We start from the raw sequence: 19,775 nt of genomic DNA on the forward strand, positions 1-19,775 counted from the left end.
ATGATTCTGGAGAAAGACCTTAGTTTTAGTAGTCATGTCAAAGCAGTAACTAAATCAGCATACTATCATCTCAAAAATATTGCAAGAATTAGATGTTTTGTTTTCAGTCAAGACTTGGAGAAACTTGTTCATGCCTTTATCACCAGCAGGGTGGATTATTGTAATGGTCTCTTCACCGGCCTTCCAAAGAAGACCATTAGACAGCTGCAGCTCATCCAGAACGCTGCTGCCAGGATTCTGACTAGAACCAGAAAATCTGAGCATATCACACCAGTCCTCAGGTGCTTACACTGGCTTCCAGTTACATTTAGGATGTAACTGTTAGGATCCAAGATTTAACAAAGTTAGGCTGAAACACTCTTTTGTGCATCAGGCAATGCTGGAGTTAAATAAGAAACTTAATGAAAAATCAAGAATATTGTGAACATGGTGTAGTTTTATAAGTGTAGTAAAAGGGTAAGGTATAATGTAAGGATGTGTAATGTATAATGTGTTTTGTTCCTGTATGAATGAAGTGTGTGTTGTTGTTTAAAGGATGTTGGTTGTTGTAAACAGATACTAGGGCTGTAGTACTCGAGTCCGGACTCGAGACATTTTTCTATGATCTCGGACTTGTTTCGGACTCGTTGGTGTTTGCACTCGGACTTGTCTCGGACTTGGTTATTGGACTCGCCAAATGTTCTCGTTGGTCTCAACCGAGTTCAGCATTATGCTTTTTTTTCTCCTTCAAAACAAAACCACATTCGCATGTCGTGCCTAAAAACGCGTGGAAAAAGCTAGTGCGGCTTTCTCCTTCTTTCCAAAGCACTTTGTAGCCTGCGCTCTATGCTTGCGCTCCTGTGGCGTCTGCCGTTGCTAAGCAACCATGACCTGTGCTCTCCATGAAGACGCGGCGGTTTCAGCAAAGGATAAATGGATTTCCAGCACTAAAAATCCCTTGCAGTAGCTCTGCAACTAAATTTATTTAAAAAATGGCTATCCTTGTACAGCTATGATCAGCTGTCTCTCCATCTTGGCTTAGCTTTCAATTTTGTTACGGAAAGGATGAAGCTGATTGGCTGGTTCTTGTCACATGACCCACATGACATGGTGCACTTGCTGGTTCTGAAAAGTTTAGATGTTTCTAATTTAATTTTCTATCTGTTAGATTGTGTTTTATTAACGTCTACACCTACCCCAGCCCTAAACTTACTCTTTACAATAATGAAATAATAATTATTGTTGTACAGTGTGACAAAAATTACGCTATATTTATGTGCGCATGCCCAGTAGCGCCAAACGTATCCCTTATAGCCTTGACTCATCTGAACGCCTTTGATTGGCCATTGCATTAATAAACTCAATGGAATCGTATGTTGTAACGCTCACCGCTGTTAAAAAAAAAAAAAAAAAAATTTGTTCGCCCTAATATGGACAGTTAATTATTCATTTATTTATCACAAGTAATCATCATTGCAAAAAAAAAAAAACTCCACTGTTATCACACATCGCAGAATTTCCTCATTTCGTGCAGGACTATTATTACAAAGGCAAAATCAATGCAAATCAGTGGATATGTCTATGTTATACACAATTATTATTATAAAGCAGTATAATATATATAATATATTATATATAATATTGTATAACAATACTGTTACACTATAATAAAAAGACTGAAAATGTGAAGTTGCACTTCAGCTTGTGTGAAATTGCAATACACAGCAAAAAATCCAGAGTGAAATTAACTCTCCTGGGAGTACATGTGAGACCACACTCAAGAGTGTGAAATAAGAGTGTTAAATTAACACTGAAGCGGAGTTAAAGTTAATGAGGTAATTAAGAGATTCATTGAGTGGTGATTGACCATTATTTAAGACACCTGATGTTAACGAGCAGAATCACCAAAGACGAAAATCACAATTTCTGTGTCACCATTATAGGGGTCAGTGTTTACTTTAGTTGGGCTCTTGACCCTTACATTTTTTAAATTAGGTTTTTTTTGGCTGCCGTAACTGAGTTACAACAGAGAGACAAACAAAAAGAAAAAAGGGGTCGTGATGTTGGTAATGTTTTTACATAACGATCATTTGATATATATCGCCAAACTCATTTAGAACCTAAAACATTCAGATTTACCTTGTTGATTATAAAAATCTTGTTACTCTACAGTATTCAATCATTAAAAGGGTTCCTTGAAAGTTGTTCTGGTAATTAAAAGAAAAAAAAATCTTATTTTAGACACACACAGATATCAAGAATCAGTGTTTGAATCTCAACAACGGTGACAAACAGCATAAACAGATCAACTCTAAACATTAGAAAACAAGCTACTAAAAGTCACATAAATAAAATATATATAATAATAATAGTAAGAATAAAGGAAATTACTAAGAAAATTCAGCTAATAATTTATTCACACCGCAATGCATCATGGGAGCCATGGATGAAATTGATTGTTGGCACCCAGAATGCACTGCAACATGCTTTTTTGATTGTCACCGTTGTTGAGATTCACAGGTTGATTCTTGATGTTTGTTTGTCTAAATAATAGACTCTTTTCAAAGATTTTCGAACTAACAACTTTAAGAAATCTCTCGGCTTGTATTGAAAATGCTGGTAATCCTATGCTAATGAATCACAAGACTGTTATAATATATATATATATATATACTTTTTCTCTTTTCTTGTTTGTCTATCTGTTATAATTCTGTTATAACAGCAAAGCAAAATCAAACTTTAAAAATATAAGGGTCAAGAGCCCAACTAAAGTAAACGCTGACCACTATAATGGTGACACAGAAATTGTGATTTTCGTCTTTGGTGATTCTGCTCGTTAACATCAGGTGTCTTAAATAATGGTCAATCACCACTCAATGAATCTCTTAATTACCTCATTAACTTTAACTCCGCTTCAGTGTTAATTTAACACTCTTATTTCACACTCTTGAGTGTGGTCTCACATGTACTCCCAGGAGAGTTAATTTCACCCTGGATTTTTTGCTGTGTACCAAAGTAAATAAAATGTAAATAAAGTAAATAAAAATAATTTGATCCTACAGCTCCAAACTTCGTCCTAGAGGGCCGGTGTCCTGCAGAGTTTAGCTCCAACCCTAATTAAACACACTTGAACCAGCTAATCAAGCTCTTACTAGACACTAGGTGTGTTAAGCCAGTTGGAGCTAAAGTCTGCAGGGCATTGGCCCTCCAGGATCTAGTTTGAAGACCCCTGTCCTACAGAGTTGTTACTTTGCACATGCTTTTTGATCATTACAAATAATAATGAAAAATTATTTTCTTAGAATAGAAGATATGCTGTCTCTCGCATCACATACATTATCAATAATTGAGTATGTGGTCTTGAAGAGGATCGTTTTTTCTCTCATTTGGACTCGGTCTTGACTTGGACTCAAAATTTTTCGACTTGGACTTGACTTGGACTTCAGCCTCTTTGGACTCGGTCTTGACTCGGTCTCGTCTAGTCCTGGTCTTGGACTTGTCTTGGACTCGACAAAGCTGGACTTGACTCCAGCTCTAATAGATACTGTTATACAAGAAAAATTTCAGACCCGTCTGACAATAAAGTGTTATATCATATATCATATCATATCACTGTATTTTATGTATAGTTATTTTCTATTCTTAACCGTTTTAAATAAATTTTTATATCATTTTAAACGTTTAAACAGAAGGCTAAAGTAAGTGCTGTGATGATAAAGAGAATGTGGGAAAAGAAAGACAAGTGTGTTGTGACTTAACCAGTTTAAAGTAGGACCTCTGAGTTCTATTTGTTTGGTTTCTGGCTAGGGACTGTCTGTAAGCGGAGGGAGTGTGGGAGGGGGAGAGCGATGGACTCACTCAGACATGAGCGAGGGACACCAGCAGAAGAAAACTGGTGTCATAATTAAGGTACACCTGTAAGGTGTGGGACAAGGGGGGAAGTCGTGGCCTAATGGTTAGAGAGTCGGACTCGTAATCCAAAGGTTGCGGGTTCGAGTCTCGGGCCAGCAGGGATTGTAGGTGGGGGGAGTGAATGTCCAGCGCTCTCTCCAGCGCTCTCTCCACCCTCAATACCACGACTGAGGTGCCCTTGAGCAAGGCACCGAACCCCCAACTGCTCCCCGGGCGCCGCAACATAAAATGGCTGCCCACTGCTCCGGGTGTGTGTTCACGGTGTGTGTTCACTGCTGTGGGTTAAATGCAGAGCACAAATTCCGAGTATGGGTCACTTCACAAAATGCATTCTCTAAGGCACTAAGAGCCGTAGAGGCAAATAGTGCATTTGAAGGTATAAAAAATACTGAGAGAATGTGAGACGCTAGAAGGGAGGTTCTAGTTGTGAATCGCTCTACCAACTCTAAATTCCTACCTGAGTTTTAGCAAATAGGTCAGATATGATGGTTAAAGTAAGTAGGGGGTGAAGTAGTGGAAAAGTTAGGTGTTTTAGAAGGGGTTTTTTTTCCATTCACTTAGTGCGGAAGAGATTGAACAAAGCTTGAGAATATTTGTTTTTGAATTTCTTGTTTTTATTATTATTATTACTATCGTTTATTTTCTTTTTTCAATTCCTTATTTTTATTATTATTATTTTATGACTATTTTACTTTCTTTCATGTAAAGCACTTTGAATTAACATTGTGTATGAAATGTGCTATATAAATAAACTTGCCTTGCCTTGCCTTGCAATAGTTGGAGAAATACACCCCTTTATCTGTTAACATTCCCACTGAATGACACAAGACCCTCTGGAAGTACATGGTTTGAAATGTGAATCAAATCTTTGCTCAAGGAGGGACCAGTAATAATCAATCTGAATCTGCATGAAAAATGACATCATGAAAATGCTGATTGTTTGAGGACACCATGAGAAGATGGAAAATAAATTGGTGGACCACTTCTAGTAGCCTATAACCCACTTCACAATTTCAAGAGTATTATTTAGAATTTCGGAACCCTACACTGAAAATGAAGATCAAAATTTGATCGCTCCAATTTCAAAAGTAGTAGTATTTTGCTTTAACTTTCTGACACAGACACTATACTGAAAACGAGCATTACAATTTGATCGCTCCCGTTATATATTTATGCAAACAAATTTCAAATAATGATTTGCACGATTTGCTAATAGAGAAAGATGCAAAAATGAAGCAGATGGTGTATTTACAGAATATACCAGGATGGGTGAACAAGGCCAGACATGCTAGACAGCCAAACCTTGAGATATGGAGTCAAAAAGGTTCTAAGGGACCTTTGACAACACTTGGTGTGGTGTGAGTAAGTGAGGACTTCATATTAATCAGAATGAGTCACAATGCTTAAACTCATCTTCAGTTTCGCCACTAGAGCTGAGCTGATTTGAGAAACAGCTCATTAATCATGCTATGAAATGTCTATGACTAACCCTACAGTAAAGTGGCAATCAAGAATACATGAATAGTCAGATGGTTAATCAGCTGAGTCTGTTGTATAATTCTCTTCATAAGTGTGACATATTTAAATTATTAGCGAGGGTCACTTGTTTTACAGAAACTACCTTTGTATTGTTCGATGCAACAGAGAGCTTAGATCTGATATGACTCAGAGCTGCATTTGTGTTATACAATATAAAAACAAAGAGGTGAAAGAGGAGTAAAGCATCAGGAGGGCAGATGTGAAAGTTCAAGGAGCGCAAACATAAAAGCTTTGTTGTGGTATGGGTGAACAACGTTGGTGATGGGCTCAGAGGTCACTGGCTTGCTGGCAGCCCTGCCATGTGCCACACATGAACCTCAAGGACATTTTATGCATGAACCAGGAGAAAGCATAGAAAAGATATGATAATGATGTATTCATGACAAGAGCAATGAGGCATAATATTCCTTGCATGCATTGTGCACAATTAAAAATACAATGGTTCTGTTGTCCCCTTTCCACCACAGAAAAAAAAATCTGCTTTGATAAATTATAATTACAAGATAAAAAAAGATTCTATATAATGTAAGATAATGTAAGATTAAAGAATAAATAAAATGTTGAGTATAAACCCATTAAATTTTGAGAATAAAGTCATTTTTCACGCAAAAACTTTTTTTTTAGGAAAAAAAAAATTTATTTTGAGGAAAAAAGTCAAAATAAAATGTTGAGAATAAACTCATACTTTGAGAATAAACTCATTGTATTTCAAGAAAAAAAATACATTTTGAGAAAAGAAGTTAAATAAAATGCTAAGAATCCACTCATGTCATGTTTATTTTATCTTGCTGGACAATGTTAATTTAACGGAGTAATCAGAGTGTGAAACGTACGGATCCATATGCAGTGCTTTATTCAGGAACGCTGTCATGAAACAGGCTAGGGTCAGACAAAGGCACACAGGTGTATCGAGGGCAAGACAAAAGAGTACTCCAGTACACAGGCGTGGGTCAATTGACGGCGAACGTAATCCAACAGGGCAAAGCAAAGAGACATAATCCAGGTACATGGTAATAATCCAGGCAGGGGCAAACAGAGTCCAAATGGCTCAACAAAGGGATAATCCAAGACAGGCGATAATTCCAGGGCAGGCAGCAGACAGACCAGACAAGATAAACAGGCTAGCATACAAAACTTGGATAAACAGGCAAAGAACAGGACTAGACTAGACTTAGTTGCAGGCTCCGTAATGTTGCTATCGCTGACATAGAGATAAACGTAAACAATACTTGGACATCAGAAAGAGGAAGTCTATGGCTTATAAAGTGTGTTTGATTGGTTGCAGCTGTGTGTGTAATCAGTGCAATGGATGATGGGAAATGTATTCCGGCGCAACAGTGTAATGTGTAATGTGAGAGTCAATGTAATTTGAAGGCAACATCTGGTGGCGAGCAATAGACTTTTTTTCTCTCTAAATTTAATGAGTTTTTATCAAAACACAATGACTTTTTTCTCATAATTTAATTAGTTTATTGTTAACATTTTATTTAGGCTTTTTTCTCGCAATTTAATGTTTTTTCTCGAAACACAATAACTCTCATAATTTAATGAATTTATTCTTAACATTTTATGTAGATTTTTATATAAATTTTACAAGTTTTTTTTGTTTTTTCTCCAAACAGTCTTGGTCCTAATCCTCTTCCGTACATCATAGTTAGGTGATATGAGTTAAAAAGCATAAACAGCATAAAATGAAAAAAAACAACCCAACCCAAACCCATGTGCTGATAAACATGAGAGACAGAGGACTAGCAGAGTGAAGTGGTGGGAAGAACTGTTGATTGAATTCTGACACTTGGTGTATCTGGTCTCTTCCACCCCCTCTGAATAATGAAGTGGTGATAAATTTACCCCAGCCGGACAAAGCCCCATGGGATAGATAATGAGGCCAGTTGTTAATTAATGTGAAGTTCTCCTGGTCTCTGTATGCTCTGTGAATCCCAATTAGTCTGAAGCTTAACAACATGTTGCACTTGATTTTTTTTAGTTCACTTCAAAGCTTAGGCTCCTTCTGCTGTTTTCAGAGTCCCTGCTTTCTCAAAGTCTTTATACTAAAGGGCACGCTGCATGGCATGGAGGAAAGACAGCAATGTGCACACTTCTGCTTAGATGCAACCAGTTTCTACCACTCACATGTCAAATCATTATAATAACACCGTGTCCTAACTAGACGAGACAAGTCATTTATCTGTCTGCACTAAATGTGAAAATGCTGCATGATTCAACACAATCACAACCAACCAGAACAGTGTGTGGAAGAGTTCTGTTTGTGTGCACTGATTTTCGGATCCACAACACTCTGCACACCAGAAACCACATACCTTGTATTTTTATGACTTTGCGATGCTTCTCCAGACAGCATCCTTTTTATGGTTTTCCTTGTGGAAGATGAGGGATTTGTTATGTAATATCTAATACTTTTAACTTACAAAATCAGTCTCTCTCACAGATGTTGTGTTATTAATATACATAAGGAGGGGTACTTTCGTCTAAAAAAAAATTGGAGTGGGCGGGGCTACACTGCAGAAATAGAAACAACGCAATAATAACAGAAAATAATACCCATGAAATAGTTATACTTTATATTTTTCATTGTTTGGAGTGCTTGTTATCTCTTCATGCTTATTAAAGAGTGTGCTAAGACACATTAATGTCTGGGGTCAGTAAAATTGTATCTTTTGCTCACCAAGGCAGCATTTATTTGATCAACAATAACAGTTATATTGTGAAACATCTTTACAAATTCAAATAATGGTCTCATGTTTTAATATATTTTAAAATGTAATTTATTCCTGTGATTGTCAAGATGAATTTTCGGCAGCCATTACTCCAGTCTTCAGTGTCACATGATCCTTCAGAAATCCTTCTAATTTGCTGATTTGCTGCTCAATAAATGTTTCTTATTATTATAAATGTTGACATCAGTCGTGTTGCTTAATATTTTTGTGGAAATGGAACAGAATTTGATGAATAGAGAGTTCTTTATTATAAATAGAAGAAATAACAGCATTAATTAGAAATAGAGCTCTTTTGTAAAGTTATAAAATTCTTTACTGTCACCCTTGATCAATCTAAGCTCCACTGGAATGTGTGTGTGCGTGTGCATGCATGCATGTGCGTGTGCATGCATGCATGTGCGTGTGAAAAGAAATAGAAAGTTAGAATATAATTTTATGCAACATTGTTATTGCCAGTTTTGCTCTATTGAATGTGTCCTTGCTCAATAAAAAAAATTGTTTTACTGAAATTTTGAATGGTATGGTATATAATGGCAGCAGGACTGTTGAAATCCATCATTTTCTCCCACACCTGTTCAGAAGCATGTTGTGTTTCCTGTCTGACCCAATGCCACAGATATTTAACACACTGAGATCCTGTGGGGATTTACTTGGCCCAGAATCTTATCATAATGTTTTCATTTTACGGCCAATGAAGTGATTTCCAGATATCCAATCGGCAATCTGTCAGGCCTACGCCACAGATCTTATTCTGCAGCGTGTGCAGGTCTCGCTGGCTTCACAGTTCACCACCGCTTTGCTTCATTTCTCCCATGGTCAGTGGGGTAAGTCCTGCACTGCAGTAAAGAACCTCGATGACTATGGACCATTAAAGTGCTATTGAGTTTCTGTCAAATCGCCAGCACCTACAATCTCTCACTGTCCCTGCTCTCAGCCCTCTCCATTATCAGGCCCCTCCAGCCAGCATGGCTCAACATCACCATAGACATAGCTAAGACTGCCATGCCTTGACAGAGTCTGCATTAGTTTCAGCCATCAAAACCTTGCTTTAAGGTCTGTGTGAGGCAGGATGTGATGTATCCTTGTGATTCTGGGCAAACCCATAACCCTTCAGCAATATAAGCCTTAGCAATTCTGTTCCTCTGGGAGAGATTGGGGACTCTTGTGAAGACCCTTGTAGTAATTGAAACGAGGCTCTGCGTCATGAAACAGACGAGTGAATCCTTCCTATAGCAGTGGGGAAGGCCTTTTTGAAGAGCAGATAAAGAAGAAATAATTGGTTTCAGAGAGGGGAATGATGTGAAGAAGTTTGACACATAACAAGGGGTCAAGGTTTGGTTGGTTAGCTTGATGCAGTTACCCCTGCTGGTAGATATTAGCACTACACCATCTGATTTTAAAATTTATGAAATGTTAATACTAATCTTTTAACCACGTCAAATATTTTTACTGCATTATATCTATCAATAACATGACAAAGATTTCCAAGCTTAAATAAACTGAATTGTAAGTAAAATATTAACACTCTTGCTTTGTAAATTCCACAAAGAGCATATCCCATCTTTGTCTAGGAAGGAAACAAGACAGATTAATAAAGACAAGTAATCAGACATGACATTAAAGCCAGACTTCTTCAGGCATTCCCTTGATCCGAGTCTAAACAGTGAATCACACAACCTCCGTAATCTGATATTTCATTGAAAGGACTTTTCTTTTTCTTTATGTGACTGAAAATTACATGCATGGGGTTCAGTGCATTTTATCACAGGAAACAGTTTGTCCCTTAAAAACTCAGTCAAGGTTTCAGGTAGTGATTTGGTGCATGAAAGAAATGGGAAATTTAGAGGCTTTAGTGTGTGATCTGGGTGCGATTTTCAAACATTTGTCACATCAGCTGATTTGTGGGGCAGCTTGGACCTATTCATCAGGCCCTGCTGTCACTGGGCATTGAATTTATGTTCCTCATCCACATACTCTGTCCCAGACCGCATCAACAGAGGCTCCGCCTGTCAGTCTCACAGCCTTCAAGTCTATCACATCTGCTGTTGTTATTGTTTTTTCAGTCACTGCACTCTATATGATGTACCATTATTAGACAAAAACGCAATAATTGCATTAGTTTGATAGCTTAATTTATTCCTCTGGCAAAGCTGTTTTTTAGCAGTCATGACCATCCTAAATGACAATCCTAATTAAGTTGTTTAGATCATTCAACAAAATTTAGATTAAATTCTAGTCATACAATAATGGTTTATTTTCAGAATTACAAAAGATGTTGTTGTGTTCAGTGTTATCGAAAATGATCTCAATAGTACAACAATTTATACACTTAATTGAAGGCTTGTGTCAGTGGCCAAATGATTAAAAATGTGTTTGTGAAATTATGTATGTGCATAATATGTGAAATTATGATTAATCTATCAAAACCATAATTCATTTTAAGTTTGAAATGTACAACCTGTTTTTTTGCTCTGGGTCAGTTGGGGTAATAACATTGAATGCTTTCATTGGAGCACAGCACACAAATACTCAATTAACACAGGCTTGCATGATGAATGCCCTAACATCCTAGTTCAAACCATTGGCCCGCTCACAGAGACACAATATTGGATTGCCCCCTTGGCTTTATGAGGCAGGACCTCATTAGCGACCAGTCTAACATGACCTTTATGTTGAAGTGTCTGTGATGCACACTTCTATGGCGGTAGTCTAATCAACAGGGATTAATAGAGAGCAGCTTTGGAAATTACTGCTGTGGTCCAGTGCCGCTGATGGAGATGTCAGCTATTCTAATGAGACCACTGCACTGTCTTTCAGAGACCATACATGGAATGGGATATAATCTACATTGATTTTTCAATGGCCACCTTCAACACTGGTCACTCTATCCCCAAGTGTTAAGAGGAGAGAGAGCGTATTGATCGTGATAAGGCAGCTGCTTTTGGTCAGGGAGACACTGCAGGAGAATCCAGTGGAAGGTGTGGCCCTCTTTGTCACATTAAGCCACTCAGTTTTGTCTATATCAGGGTATGTAAGTGTTGTAATGTGGGGGAGGAAGAAATCAATGATCGTGTGTGTGCAGGTGGTAATTCACTTCTCTTCCTTACATGCACACAGAGAGGAGACCAATCATTTAGTAACATGTAGACTTACAGTAGTTAAGCTAAAAATGAATCTTATCTTCCTCATGTTGTTCGGCGATACCGTCGACCGCAGAGGGTTAAATCCAAATGTATTGTCTGAGGGACACTGTTGCTAAATGACAGTTTGCAATGACCAGAAACAACCAAGCTGGGGGGTGGGTGTGTGTGGGGGGGTGAGTTAAATCGTGAATTTAAGAACTGACTCCATTTCATGATTGAACTTTAATTCAATTTATTACAGCCAAGAGGAAGACAAATTGGAGTTTTAATTGGATTCAAAACAGAGATTTACTTAATAACAATTCTGAGAAATATAGCAGGTACTGGCATTCTGGGAGATTAAGTCTTTCATCTTGGTCCATAAATTGGCTTAATAGAAAATAAGTTCAGTATACAGTTATATTCACATTATTTTTCAATGTAGATGTAAGCAATTTCTTGTGAGTGTGTGAGATTTCCAATGAATTAGTCGCTATAGCTAAAAGTATAACAAAGTGCAGGAAACTGTATTATTGTATTACTACTGTGAACAGTATTAACTGTTTGGCCTACAAACCAGTGTGTTTATGATTACAATAATAAATAAAATAATATGATATCAAATACCAGTTTGCAACATCAAGCAGCATATCAGACAGCTAAAATAACTGGAAGTGGCTGACATTGGAAACCTTGCACATTCCAGTTAAAAATGGTTGAGTCTGCTGTTATGTTAAAAATAAGGCAGAATGACATTTCAAACAGATCCAAACTGTCTGTTATAAAATGTGTTTTTAAATTACTTTAAATTAATTTAAATTTGAATTGTATTTCCATTCTGCTTGCTACCACATTTCAGTTTCAGAAAAACAAATCTGAATTGGAGGGAATATGACATTTTTTTTCACACACTATTTTTTTATTTTAGTATATTTGCATATTTAAAGCCACTGGTTACTATGAACTGTTTTTGTATAGCAAGAATTGTGTAAAGATTCTTCAAAAATGTATATTTTGTGCTTCATGGAAACCAGTATTGGAGTGATATGAATAGCAGTGAATGAATTTTCCTTTAAAGATGTGTTTATTCTGCCTGACTAAACACTTGTGCCCAAGTGAAACAGTCTTTGCTCAGCACAGCATCTAAGATCCAATCTCCCTGTGAACATTCCTGGACTAAACAAACAAGGGAAATACATTTTGGTCCAATAATGCAGAGTAGATAATTAATTTGATGAGAGGAAGCATCACAATCTGTCAGTTCTTCCACTGACAGCAGCGATGGGATAAAATTATTCCACAAACAAAGCTGAATATTTTGTCCCAAGAGCCTTTAGATGTTATGCATCTTTTGTAATTGCATTCTGCCGCTGTTTGTGCCTGAAACAAAACAAGATTTATGACAATTGCAGCCGATCAAACATGTATACAAGACGGAAATTAATGGCCGTCTCCTCAAAGTTCATGGCTGATTGTCATTTGCGCTATGGCTCAGAGGTGTGCAGAATGTTAATGAAAAAGTTGATCTGAAACACAGTGGCTCAGTGGTGCAGGGCAGACACAGACGCATGAAAAATGCATGGAGCTCCGTGTGTACCTCCAACTTCACTCATCGGAATTCCACTCCCATTCCAACTGGCCAACAAGCAAGAATATCAATTATATTAGCAATTTGGGTGGTAGTGAGCGAGCGGGTAACTGTTGAGCAGCTCTCAAGAGGCTCTGAAAGCAGGCAATGGCCATTCAGAGCGTCGTATTCAGCAGTCAAGTCAGGAAAACATCCAACTTACTGCTTAATGGAGGCTGAAGTGTTTTCACCAAAGAATATGTTCATTAACATTGTGATTCATGTGGAGAATCACACTCAGTGTGGGTTCACCTCAAATGAGTGCCACTGTCTAACGGGAAACCCGTTACTATTAGTGTACTGCATAATTAACACATCCGGTCTCTCTATGTGTGTTTCAGGAAAACCCATATATGTGTAATAATGAATGTGACGCTGATACCGAAGAGCTGGCCCACCCACCCGAGCTCATGTTTGACTCTGAAGGACGAAACCCAACCACGTTCTGGCAGTCGACCTCCTGGAAGAAATACCCCAAGCCCCTTCAGGTCAACATCACGCTGTCCTGGAAGAAAACAATAGAACTCACAGATGACATTGTCCTCACCTTCGAGTCTGGCCGACCTGAGCAGCTGGTCTTGGAGAAGTCGCTGGATTACGGTCGTACGTGGCAGCCGTATCAGTTTTATGCATCTGACTGTTTGGATGCCTTTACTATGGAGCCAAAAGCAGTACATCAGCTGACCCCGAGTACGATGCTAGAAATCATCTGCACTGAGGCCTATTCAACGGGCTACGTGTGGAAGTACGATAAGACTGTGCGCTTCGAGATCAAAGACCGCTTCGCCCTTCTTGCCGGCCCGAGACTGCACAACATGGCTTCTCTGTATGGGCAGCTAGACACCACCAAGAACCTAAGGGATTTCTTCACCCTCACTGACCTTCGCATTAGACTTCTACGGACTGCCACCGGAGCCACAATGGTGGATGAGAACAACCTTTCTAGATACTTCTATGCCATCTCGGACATTAAAGTGCAGGGCAGGTAAGTTAATTCTCTATCATTAAGTTTAAATTTTTTTTGCTTAATTACGTCTGAAAATAAATATATAAATTAAAAGCCAATAAAATGCCCATTAAAAACATAATGAGATGATTGAGGTGAAATAATTGTTCAGTATAGGCTCATTGGAAGACCGTGCCCCTTACCTAAATATTTGCACAACTTACATACTGTACATACATACATACATACATACAATTCACTGCAATGCAATTATGATTACAGGCAAATTATGATTTAATAAATAATCATTGGTCATACTTTAATTTAAGGTCCAATTCTCGCAATTGACAAACCATTAGCTATTACTTTCGCCTATAAAAACTCCTAATTTGTGGCTTATTAATAGTTATTAAGGTGGTTGTTAAGTTTAGGTATTGGGTAGGATTAGGGATGTAGAATATGTCCTTTACAAGTACTAATAAACAGCCAATATGTTAATAATAGGCATGATAATAAGCAACTAGTTAATAGTGAGTATTGCTCCATATACAAAAGTTTTCCCAAATTATTTTCATGTGGTTTCTTGAAACATTATTTTACATTAGTAAAATTATGCATTTTCCTGTTTGCATAACATAACTAGCTTCATATGTATGGATTTTCTGACATAGTAAACTTGCTCTGTAGCTCACCTGGTACAGCGTTGCACTGTATTTGCGGTGCAGTGCTCAGGTACGCATCCTGTGAAACCAGTCACGATAAAAAAGCTCAAAGACTTGAAGAGAAGTCAGAAGACAGAAGTGTTTTTTATCTCATGCCTGCTTTTAAATAACACTGCTTTCATTAACACATCGGTTTTGGGTTTAAGGTAGGGTTTAATGTAGGTGGTAAGTCATTTTCAAATGCCATAAAGCATTAAAAACAATCAACACAATAAAATGTTGTGACATGAAAGTGTCACAAAACATGCAAGATGATACATAATATAATTTGCCAGAAATATTTGATAATGTAACTTCTTAAGGATTACTTCAGGGGCAAAATTTATACAATGAACCCAGGACAGAATCTGCCAAATGTTACTTAAAAATTAAAATGTTAATAATAAAATTATATTGGTATATTAATAAAATCCAAATAAAATGTGCATTAAATGATTATATGCACAATTGAGATGAATACAGGTATTTCGTAATGACAATATAATGGCAATGCCAAAAGTGGGATCTGCAAAGGATCTACCAAACTTTTTTTTCTTTTTCTTTTTCTTTTTTTTTTTGAAAGCTGTGTGTTCTCAAACTTTCAGGATGAAATTATTGTCAAGTTTTATGCACGTATCCCCAGCCCAGCTTTTGCAGGGCTCCACATGGTGTCAAATGACAGAATAAGCATAATGAGTGACCACTCATATTCTTCTCTAAAATTAGAAATCAAACCGGATGGAGGGACATTGCAATGGGCAATAAAGAATAAAATGGACCTCAAAGGTCTCATTAAGCCGGCATGAAAAAGCAAAAAAAAGTGCAGCATGACTTCACGATGTCTTCTCAAGTCAAATGATGGCACAATAGAAACAAAAACACAGCAGCTGCTCTCCAGATTGGTCCGGAATGGCTCATAAGCAGTTGGTTTATGTGAGAATAACTTGGTTCATAATGACGCATTTGATAGGTCCCCTGTGAATCTAAATGCACAGCTCTAAATTAGGATTCAAAGGACTGCAGTGAATTACAGAGTGAGCTAATTGGAAAGAGACTAATCTACTAATTAAGACCATTTACTGCTGATTAAATAATAACCACTGGGGACACATCACCATGCAAGTGTGCCTGTTGGGCGACATTAATATGACTTTGCATCTGTAATTATTACTGAGGGTATTTTATGTAGATGGTGGTGCATGGTTTTTGATCCTTCATATTGTACTCCGTTAGACTTTAGAGCACACATTTTCATTTGAAGACCCATTGCACAATATTTCAAACTGATTTTATAGTTCAAAGGATGTTGTACACTTGCACGCCCCAGTAGACAGTACTCCTCTTGTGTCAAGAATTGTTTGCTTATTGAGTTGAATGAGCCGACAAATCTTAAGTTAGGCTTGGGAAATCATGCACATGGTCCATCACTGAGGCATAAACAAACAAAATAAGGAAAAGAAAATGTTTGACATTTAGCAAATTGTTTAACCTGATGCAAACATTTTCACTGTTGTTTCAACAACACAATATTACAAAATATCCTAGAGTGCATTTATTTTTTCAAGTATCATCATTTATTCACCCTCATTTTGTTCCAAACCTGTATGTCCAAAAAAGAGAACAGTCAATTCTAAATATGTTTTTGCAATCAATTCTAAATATGTTTGTGTATAAAGACATTTCATGAGTTCATAAGCACGTTCACTTTTGGAACTTATAATAGAGCAAAGAGATAAGTGGGTAGCACTTTATTTTACAGTACGTGTACTTCCCTGGTACATACATGGTAAATATCTTGTACCTACAGGCAAATGAGTGGTAATACAAGGTACTTACTGTACCTGAAGTGTATGTACATGGTAACAAATATGAAACATGGCTGTACTTAACAGTCGTAGATGCATGGTAATTAGTTTACATACAGACAAGTGTGGGTAATAACAGTCACTTACAGGTAGTGCTTATACATGGTAAATAATTAGATTCTTTACTGTACTTACTAATGTATATACATCGTAAATATGTAGTACTTACGGAAAAGTGGGTACAAACAGGCACGTCCTTACAGTATCCGTATATAGTAACTAATAAGACATACTTTACTGTACTTACTAATGTATATACATGGTAAATACATGTAGTACATATATAAATATAAATACATATATACAAGTAGTACTTACGGACAATAATTACTGTACATACTAGTGATATGTACATACGGAACATAGTGTAGCACCTACGGAAAAATGTGGTAACAAACAAGACACTTACTGTACTTGGTATATACGGTACGCTTTGTAAGTCCTAACCTTACCTAATAAAAAGAGGACTGTTTTTCAATTGCTTTTAATAATAAAAGCAATAAACATGGACCAAGGTACTTCTTGAGTAATTGAAGGTAGGTGCCATTGCAGTTAACTTGCCTTATCTTTAACGACACTGATTCTCTTAACTAATTGGTCCAATAGGGATTTTTGATGACGTACATTCCTAATAATTATGTGTGTAGACAGATTTTATTTTTGGAGTTATACAGTAGCTGCCAGACTCATATTTGCACTTGCAACTCCTGATTGTCATGTGTCAAAATTCCTATTTAAAAGGACTGTGCTTCCTAAGTATTAACACTGTGCAGTGCTGCACAGTTACTACGTGTTCCCAACCAACTTCCAAAGTTCCAAACTGCAATGGCACCTACCATCAGTTACTCAATAAGTACCTTGGTCCATGTTTATATCCCCCAATTTGAGTACCTCATAACTTATTCTGTACATTAACTAATAGGTACATACACCAGTATTTACATAGTAAGCATATGGAAATAGGACTGCAAAATAAAGTGCACAATTTTACACAAACATTACACAGGAATGACCAGTTCTTCAAACTTTGTAGGCACTGTTGTGGAGAGCAATTTAGCATTAACAGTCCTACACAAGCAATTGAAAAACAGTCCTCTTTTTATTAGGTAAGGTTAGGACTTACCAAGCATACCGTATATACCAAGTACAGTAAGTGTCTTGTTTGTTACCACATAATAGCACATTTTTCCATAGGTGCTACATATTTACCATATATACATATGACTAGTATGTACAGTAATATGTCTTATTAGTTACTATATACGGATACTGTAAGGACGTGCCTGTTTGTACCCATTTTTCCGTAAGTACTACATATTTACGATGTATATACATTAGTAAGTACAGTAAAGTATCTAATTAGTTACCATGTACGGGCACTACCTGTAAGTGACCGTTCGTACCCACACTTGTCTGTATGTACAAACTAATTACCATGCATGTACGACTGTTAAGTACAGCTGTGTTTCATATTTGTTACCATGTACATACACTTCAGGTAAGTACCTTGTGTTACCACTCATTTGCCTGTAGGTACAAGATATTTACCATGTATGTACCAGGGAATTACACATACTGTAAAATAAAGGGCTACCGATAAGTGGGCTGCTCTATGTCTTAATGAAGGCATGAGGGGCTGCTGTTGTTTGGCTTTGATGTGTTGAGAGTCTGTAAGAAGAGGGAGGTGTGGAGGTTGCAGTACTTGATGTCGGGAAGGACCTCCACCTATAGTTTCCTTATGAACTACGGCTTTCACACAGTCTAGACTAAATTATCCTCGCTACAACTGAGTCATCATACAAAAAACATACTGCTTTCTGTTTTCAAAAAAAAAAAAAAAAAGGCTATAATTGTGATGCATCAGTTAAAATTTACTGGCAACCGTCTTCTATGGAAAAAAATAATTAAATTGTTTGATCTTCTCTTTTAACAATGTAAGGAGAAAGTCTTTATATTGTTTATAATGGACAAATGAAGAAAAACAACTTTAGGTAATAGAAAGGAAGGAAATGTATGTTTCAGGAAACAACTTTTGTTTTTTACGATTAAAGTGTTAAATCTGAGGTCTCTGTATCTTTGCAGTCACCATATTTTGCCATTTATTAGTTCCTGAGGCAAATCAGAGGTGAATACAGGTACATCCAATAACTTCTCCTGCCTGTGGGTTTTCAATTCAATTTAATCCCAAAAATCAGTAAATGACTCAGAGAAGAATATTACAGTGGAGGTCTTTTGACCAAGGTTGTGTAGTTATTCACTTGGATGGGGTTAGTGGTGTTGAAGGAAGCAATGCCTCAGACGTCCCCAGGGCTCCGAAGAGCTTAAAACGATATGATTCCTAACAAGATATGCATCTTCATAATAATGTTATGCTGTAAATTAATTAGATGTTTTCATTTAAATTCTAATGGTAGATTGATGAAACTGCAGTCATGTCCTTCAAACGTTTTAAAACTAAGATTGAGTGTGTTTACAACACTGAGAATGAAAAATAAGGTTCATTAAAAAACCTGCGAGTCTGAAATCATTAGATTGTTCTCCAGTTTCTCTATCAAAACATAAATGGACATGTACATGCTAATTAACATGCAAAGCTAAACTGAAAATGAACAAAAATGTGTATGTGCTAAACACATTTTGCTTCAACTGTTAACCTTTACTTATATTTCGCATTTATATAACTTTGTACAATGTCATGTTGTAACTTAATCATGCATACAAGATTAAATTTGACTTGACTTGACAAAGCTGTCATACTTCTAGACTTCGAATATAGTGCATGAGTTGTATGAACCACTTTTGTGATATTTTGATTCCTTTTGAAGTTTAAAAATCCATCTTCTTTATTGTAAGTACATATAGAAAAGAGCAACCAGCACATTCTTCAGAATTTACCTTCTGTTTTCTATAATGCAAAGATAGTCATACAGGTTTGGAATGACATGGGTGTCAATGATGATAGAACTTTCATCTGTAGGTGAATATTGACTGCTGTTGAGTAGATTTTTAACAACTAAATGAAAACAGGCCTTGCAAGGACTCATGATCTAAAAACTGCCTTCAAGATCCCTTTCCATAGCACTCCGCTTTTAGGATTATCTCATATTCAATAAATATATTTTTAGGCCATTGCAATTTTTTCATCCCAATTTAAATATGCATGATCTGAGGAGAGATTATTCAGATGAAACAGTCCAAAGGAAAAATCCCTAAAAAAGCTGCATCACTTTGGCTGTTTCAGTCCCAGCAAACTCGCACGTTGTAATACTAAAATAAATGCTTCACACGTCAAAGAGTGCCAACTTACACCATCTCGCACATATATCTACCTGGTCGTTCAACCCCT

General features: G+C 36.9%; 1 protein-coding gene across 1 annotated transcript in view; it reads left to right on the top strand.

The window, feature by feature from the left end:
* ntng1b (netrin g1b) overlaps nt 1–19,775 on the top strand; it is a gene marked incomplete at both ends in the record, with an annotated part of 61,520 nt that overhangs the window by 19,636 nt on the left and 22,109 nt on the right. Inside the window, one exon of the mRNA XM_079379928.1 lies at nt 13,259–13,902. Within this exon, the coding sequence (XP_079236054.1) occupies nt 13,259–13,902 (644 nt within the window). The remainder of the gene's footprint in view (nt 1–13,258; nt 13,903–19,775) is intronic.

This window comes from Barbus barbus (genome assembly GCF_936440315.1).
Source record: "Barbus barbus genome assembly, chromosome: 26".
Lineage (NCBI taxonomy): Eukaryota > Metazoa > Chordata > Actinopteri > Cypriniformes > Cyprinidae > Barbus > Barbus barbus.